At 49.3% G+C, this 6,974-nt stretch overlaps 1 protein-coding gene across 1 annotated transcript; it reads right to left on the bottom strand.

Moving 5' to 3' along the window:
• Positions 1-2,523: 2,523 nt before the first annotated feature.
• LOC125535287 (disease resistance protein PIK6-NP-like) lies at positions 2,524-5,418 on the bottom strand. Its single transcript, XM_048698343.1, has one exon. It carries the CDS (start codon positions 5,313-5,315, stop codon positions 2,691-2,693), a length of 2,625 nt encoding a protein of 874 aa, XP_048554300.1. The 5' UTR covers positions 5,316-5,418; the 3' UTR covers positions 2,524-2,690.
• Between the last annotated feature and the right edge of the window lie 1,556 nt (positions 5,419-6,974).

Below are 6,974 nucleotides of genomic sequence, written 5' to 3'. Positions count from 1 at the left end.
AATGTCAATTGTTAGAGATGAATATAGTTAGATATATTAATGTCAAATGTTAGATGAATATATATTTGGCTAGATATAGGTGTTTAATGTTTCACCTATATGAACATAGGAAATGTCATCTGATGACGAAAAAGATTTCATTATGTGCGAACACTGTGAAGACCAGCGCGGCCTGTGTGACCAAAATTTCCTTGTTGATGATAGGCGTTTCAGCATCAAGCTGGATGAGACATTCGAAGTTGATACAGTAAGTCACTTTGTCAATTATTATTTGAATGCAAAACTTATGCTTCATTTGCTTCAACTTATAATTTTAAATTTTCACTATTCTACTAGCGCATCCCCTGCCATGCAAGAATTTTGTCTTGGATAAGATAGGTTTTAGTGCTATAGATGATATGGAGGTAAAGAGAGTTTACTTGAAGACGGAGCATGGGTATACTTTCAACGTCAAATTATATAATGGAGACACATACACCCATTTTGAATGCAAAACTTGGCAAGCACTATGCAAGGCTTATGCATTTCAGCCTGATATGGTTATCACCTTTGATATTCGTCCGGAAGATGATATTGAAGGTAATATAGACATCTGGGTCGATGTGCAAACGCCTCCAGTTCTACCATTTGGTGAGTTTTTCTCAACCATGCATGCATATGTTTATGTCTTTCATACAGTTTATTCAAAAATAGTTGACAACTAATTTGTATTGTCAGCTTATTTCGGTTCAAGCAAACATGTCCGGCGCTTGGTAGACAGGACCTACTACTGCCCCGGGGCTCAACTAAACCGCGAGGAGATAAGTCATTATGTTTCATGGCTTGAGAATCTTAATACTGTCAAGACAAATTTTTTTCCTAAACTTAGAAATGTTAGTACTCAAAACGTCCGACCAATGGTGATCGTATTGAACTACGGTCACATCTATAATCGAAAGATGGTAAGATTTTAAATATTTGTCCTTAATTAGTGCATCTTTTGCATACATTATTTTTGAAGCTAAACTTTCATTGCTTAGTATATTAATTACTATACGATGTTCTTCAACAGGGACTTCCGATGACAGTTGTGCCTCAGTGGATCGAGACAAAAGGTCGCATGTCAATGGTTAGCTTACGACCAAGATTTCCTACATTGCACATGAGTGCATTCAGGATTTCTGAAAGCGAAGAATGCTTAATAGTGAAAGATTGGAGCAAAATTGTTAACGATCACAGAGAAGTACTAGGGGGTAGCAAGGAGAAGCGCAACCCAAGATTAGGAGACAGATTCATCTGCATGCTCCAGTATGATGAATCAGGAGAGCTATACATGTTCTATGTTATTCTACCTGAGAGGGAGCAGCGGGATCAGTAGCTACTAGTTCATGCTCTTAATTAGTACTTGTCTCATGTCCGTGTCCTGAACTTCGATGTTGGTGATGATTATGTTGAACTTGATGATATCTTTGCTTCTGTTACAAAGTGAATGTTTTCTCTTTAAGCTAGGCAGCGTTGATGATGATTAGATAGCTAGCGGTAATGACTATGATGATTAAATAGTGGTAATTAGACGACTATGATGATTTTTAGCTAGCTAGAGTTTATTTATTTGTTAATATGCGATGATGATGATGATGATGATGATGATGACGACTACAACTCATTATAACGTAAAACAATCCTAAATTAAATTGATAACACAAATTTAATTGAAAAATACAAAATAAAACAAAAACCCACAACCATTTAGTACCGGTTGGTGTTACCAACCGGTACTAAAGGGCTCCCGGCCCCCGGAGCTGGCTCGTGCCATGTGGATCCCCTTTAGCACCGGTTCGTGCTGAACCGGTACTAAAGGGGGGGAGGCTTTAGTGCCGAAACTTTAGTGCCGGTTCATAAACCGGCACTAAAGGGCCTTACGAACCGGTGCTATTGCCCGGTTCTGCACTAGTGAGAGGGAGCAGAGTAGTTGGTCTTCGCTCGTCGTCTTCAAATTGTCCAGCACACTGTACGCCGACCCGCGTGCGATGCAGAAATTCCCAGCCCGCTGCATGAATTTTGCAGCATGCTGGCTTTTGCAGCATCTGTTGGAAATGCTCCACGCGCTAAATTGATGTTTTTTTCAGCGCGGGCTACTTTTAGCGTCTCTGTTGAAGATGCTCTTAGCTCTTTCGTTAGCACAATCCTCTTCAATACATAGAGCTTTCAGTTACATTAATTACTACTTAGTTTAGTGTGCAAATACCTACAAACTACTCAAGTATCTGTAAGATATATGGGTCGGATAATACTACTTTTCTGCGGGGTGTACATAAATCTTAAATTTTTTCCTTGAAGCATGTGATGTTATAGGGATCCGAAAATGCCAGTACAAGCATGCCAAACCCTAGGCATAGAAAAAACAAGTAATTATTTTTTTAATCAAAATCATTGATGTAAGCACATGCACCTATGCAGTGTTCAGTCAAAAGCAGTATATAAAGTATAGAGTCCACATATATTTACTGGGATAATATAATTTGTTTTCAACAACCAACAACATAAATTATTATCATGCATCACTCAATCAGATCATACGTATATACATACATATATATCACACAATCACACACACACACACGCGACAAATTAAACAGCAAATCGTGACCCAGCACCGTGACTCACCACAAACTTAGTATGCAGCACCCTCACACGGACACTCCAGCTAGCTAGTGCTGGTTGATAACGGCAACCGGAATTGATACGGTAGTATGCCTTGCAGTTTTTGGGACCTCAGTGATCAATTCGTTCCCAACGGGGGCGGTAGAGGACATGTAGCGGATGCGATACCTTGGATCACTTGTAGATTCTGCAGTGTCTTGCACCCAGTCCATGAGTCTCGTTGTGTTGAAGTCGCCTCTAAGCTCAATCGCCTTCAGATTGGGAATGTAGTTGATCCCAACGATGAGGTCCTCCCCATCACGTACCCTGCTGCTGCTGCCTATGGCCCACACAATCTTCTCGAGCGCAGGAGCTGCGTCGGCGGCGAGGAAGGTGACGGTGGTGATGGGGCCACCCTCGAGGACGAGGATCTTGAGAGCTTTGAACTGGACAACCCTGAAGACGAGTTGTTGCTCGGTGAATGCGGCGCCGTTGAGCTTGAGGCAACGCAGGCTTAGGACACTGGCAAGCCTCCTCAGAGCATCTTCTCCACTCAGCTCAGTGTGACGTAGAGTGACATTGGCTAGCTTCTGGGCCTTGGTGATCCATGAAGGCAGGCCGCTGATCTTTCCCTTGATATCTAGGTTCTCGAGGATGAAGCTGGGCCTGGGGGCGGCGCCCATCATCATCTCTTGCGTGGAGGAAGACGAAACCTCGTCGAGAGTCCATCCCTGGGTGGTGACGAAAACTGACAATGAGCGCAGGCATCCAGACAGCGCATGCAGCACTCGACCCAGATGTGCGGTACTGTCAGCATTGCCATGGATGACCACACCGAGCTTCCTCAACTGGCGCAGCTTCGCAACTCCTCGTAGCTCGGTTCCGTACTTGGAGACTTGGACGTGGGATAGTGTCTCCATGCACCTCATCGACCCGATCTTGCGAGGCATTTGCACGGCGATGAGCGACGCCTTCTCGCCTGGCGTGAGGTACCGACCGGTGAGGAAGTGCTTTAGCTTTGGCAGGTTGATCTTCTTCGTGTCATGAGGTTGTATGCTTGTTCCCCTGATGTCCAGGGTCTCCAGCAATGTGAGCTTGTTGATATGACAGGTAGGCAGGTGGGAGACGTCTGTGTTCCGAAGGCTCAGATACTTGAGCCATAGCACATCGCCAAAACTCTTGAGGTGGCGCTTCTTCAGGCCTTTGCAGCCTCCCAAATCCAGCACATTCAGCCGGTATAGCTCAGGGAGTTTCTTGAGGAAATCCACCAGCGCGTCCATGGGATGATCCTCCTCCGGCGAAGCGCTGTCGCTGCAATGGTTATTGCAACAGGGAGGGATGATTTTCCTCCAATGATCCGCCGCTCGTCGTTGCACTTGCTGCGGCGGTTGAAGCCGTTGAACTATCCCTCGGATCTTGAGCTGGCGTTCGAGGTGAGCTGGCAACGAGACCTCGAAGTTCTCGCTTCCAGTGATGCCGAGAATGAAATCGCGGACTGGCTTCTCCATTACACAGCTCTTGACCGTGCCGGCATCGCTGAAGCGAGCAGGACGGATGAAGCCTCGAAATGCAAGCTCAGTGAAGTAGCACTCGCCTTCTTCTTCTGGAGTCGTCCCTCCTCCTCCTGCTCCTCCTCCTCCTCCTGGTTCTTTACCTACGAGCCCTTCGGCGACCCATCGCCTGACCATGCTTGTCCTGCTGATCTCCGTCTCATGGAGGAAAGCAGTTAGATACTGCAGGCAACTCTTCTGGCTCATGGACAGCATGCTGTAGCAGAAGATCATCACTTCCTTCTTGGGATCTTGGGCTCGTCCCTCTAATTTCTCCTTGAGCTTCTCCAGCTCTTGATTTGTGGCATAAGGGTAAGCAAAAAGAGCACAGAGGAACATCTTCTTCGTGCATCTGAATGCTGCTGCATCGTCGACGCCGTCATCCCGAGAACATTTCTTCAGGATGGTGTGCATCGTGGCAGCTTCAGATTGTACGAGAGGAGGAAGCCGACCGACGATCTCTCTGCTGAAAGATATATATCTCAATACAACAGATGGGAGAGCAGCAGGAAGCAGGCCACCCACAGCAGTCGCTCGGCGGAGAGCTGAACGAAGCCGGGCCTGATGCTTGGCCCTCCACCATGCTTTGCTGCCGACGACATCTTGTTGCAGTTCCAGATCCAGTGCGCGTACAAAGGCCTTCCTCTTCTCCTCTTGTTGCCCAGCAGGCGTCATTGGCGCCAGCTTGACGTCCGGACCGGCCGGGACAGTGACGCCGTAGCGCAACCGCCTCTCGCCGACATCGCGCACGCGGGCCTTGAGCTCAGTGATTTGCTTGCCGAGGTTGTGGAGCCGACGAAACTTCTTGGGGTGGAGGAGGAGTAGGTGCGCCATGGCGGCAAGGGCGCCCAGGGATCCACAACAAGCAGCTTCATTCGGGACCATGTCGTGGATGTAGCGCTGGACGCAGTCCTCGGCGACGTAGGCGATCTCGCGCACCTGCTTCATCCATGCGCGGACCTGGTCGTCGTGCTGGCCCTCCGTCTTGGTCAGGTGCAGCAGGAACCCATTCATGCTGTTCATCTCATCCTTGATGAACTGCATGTCGCCGGGGACGCCGCCGATCAGTTGTGCCTCGTCGGTGATCGCCTTGGCCAGGACGCCCAGCAGCCCGTCAATGGCGCCTTGGGTTAGGGCGGCCATCGTCGAGGATCTCTGATGAGCCTGCCTGATTTTAACTCAGTTCATCTTCAATTATATTGTAGCTAGCTTGCTAGGTGGATCGAGAGGGAGGCGCCTTGCTCTTTTGCATGCGAATTGAGGTGTGTTGTCATGGCCGGGCGAGGCAGCATTTATAGTGGTTGTTAGTTGTTACACTACTATTGCTGTAGTGTATACACCACACCATACCACGCGCACAGAGGAAGCAAAGGAGGAAAACCCAGCCGGAGGGCAAAGAGTCGAATATTATACCTTATACTTTTCCAATTGGCAAGCAAGCAATAGCGAATTGATTCTTTATGATTGCCCCACATAGTGATAACCTTTCGTCAATCTTATTTTTTCATTTTTGTCTAACTCGATCTTAGTACATATCCATATCCAACTAGACAAGAACATGAATGAGTTGGAGGACAATTGAGATTTAAAAAGACACGCACTAGCTAGCTCTAATTAAATACCATGCATGGGTTTGGAGATCAATTTAGCAATGTGAAATATTGTTTTGTTTACACACATATGGGCTAGCATTGGACTAGGTTGCCTATTTTATGACCACGGCAGGATGAACCTTCTTTTGAGGGATGGTGGAGCAAGAATCTACAGCAGGGTGCTCTCTTTGGCTGCGATTATCATGTACACCGTGTGAGAACATTTGGAACGACAGGAAAGGGGGGATTTTCGAGCATAAATCATTTCTTACTTGGCGTGTGCTTGGGCTAATCGAGAAGCATTAACGTACGCATCAAGGGCGCAGTCTCGTGCAGTCCACGTGTGCAGGAGGTATTCGCGATGTACTGTGTCGATTTCGTCTCGCCCTCCTTCCTTCCCCTCGATGGCCGCCTCCTCCTTTTCCCCTTTCGCTCCCCCCTCCTCATCTATCCCGTCAACACAGATGTGCCTCCATGGCGGCGATCGGGACGAGGCAGGCGCGGCGGCTGCGGGCGGAAGCAGCAGGGGTTGAAGGAGGCGCGGGGAGGGGCGGATGTGGGCGGGGTCGGCGGTTGAGGGCGAGCGCGGGGCAGGCAGAGGAGGGGATGAGAAGGGGACGCCTGGGGGGCTCGGCTCCACCTCTCCCATCCTTTCTCTCCGGACGCACCCAACCTCTGCCACAAATCTCTCTCTCTCGTTTGGGGACTAGGGTTGCCGTCAGTTCATGCAGCCGTCCTCATGCCTTGGTGTGTGGCGCCGGGCCTCCCCACGCCGGCTAGCACTCCTCCACCAATCTCTGCCCCTGAGATCCACTGCCCCCATCCCCGCCTCGAGCTCCGCCGCCTCCACCATTGGCTCCTCACTGTAGTGCCAGCAGTGGAACACCGCGGCGGCGGCAACTCTCGAGAAGGGCGAGGCGTCGGATGGGGCCGGGGCAGTGGCGGGGTTCACTGTCGTGATGAAGTTCGGCGGGTCGTCGCTGGCGTCGGCCCCGATCTCATCCTCAGCTTCCCCGAGGAGACGCCCATCGTCGTCCTCTCCGCCATGGGGAAGGCCACCAACAACCTCCTCCTGGTACTACTATTACCATTTTCGCTCGTGGAAAATTTGTATTTTTTTTGGTGGCTCCGTTCCGTGCTGAGTTCGCTTGGGTGTGGACTGTGTAGGCTGGGGAGAAGGCGGTGAGCTGCGGCACCCCGAAGGCATCCG

The sequence above is a fragment of the Triticum urartu genome, chromosome 2 (assembly GCF_003073215.2).
Source record: "Triticum urartu cultivar G1812 chromosome 2, Tu2.1, whole genome shotgun sequence".
Taxonomy (NCBI): Eukaryota; Viridiplantae; Streptophyta; class Magnoliopsida; order Poales; family Poaceae; genus Triticum; species Triticum urartu.
This window is presented reverse-complemented; position numbering and strand designations above follow the sequence as displayed.

Excerpts from the sequence above, each read along its gene's own strand:
- LOC125535287 (XM_048698343.1), bottom strand. The coding sequence starts at position 5,315 with ATGGCCGCCCTAACCCAAGGCGCCATTGACGGGCTGCTGGGCGTCCTG.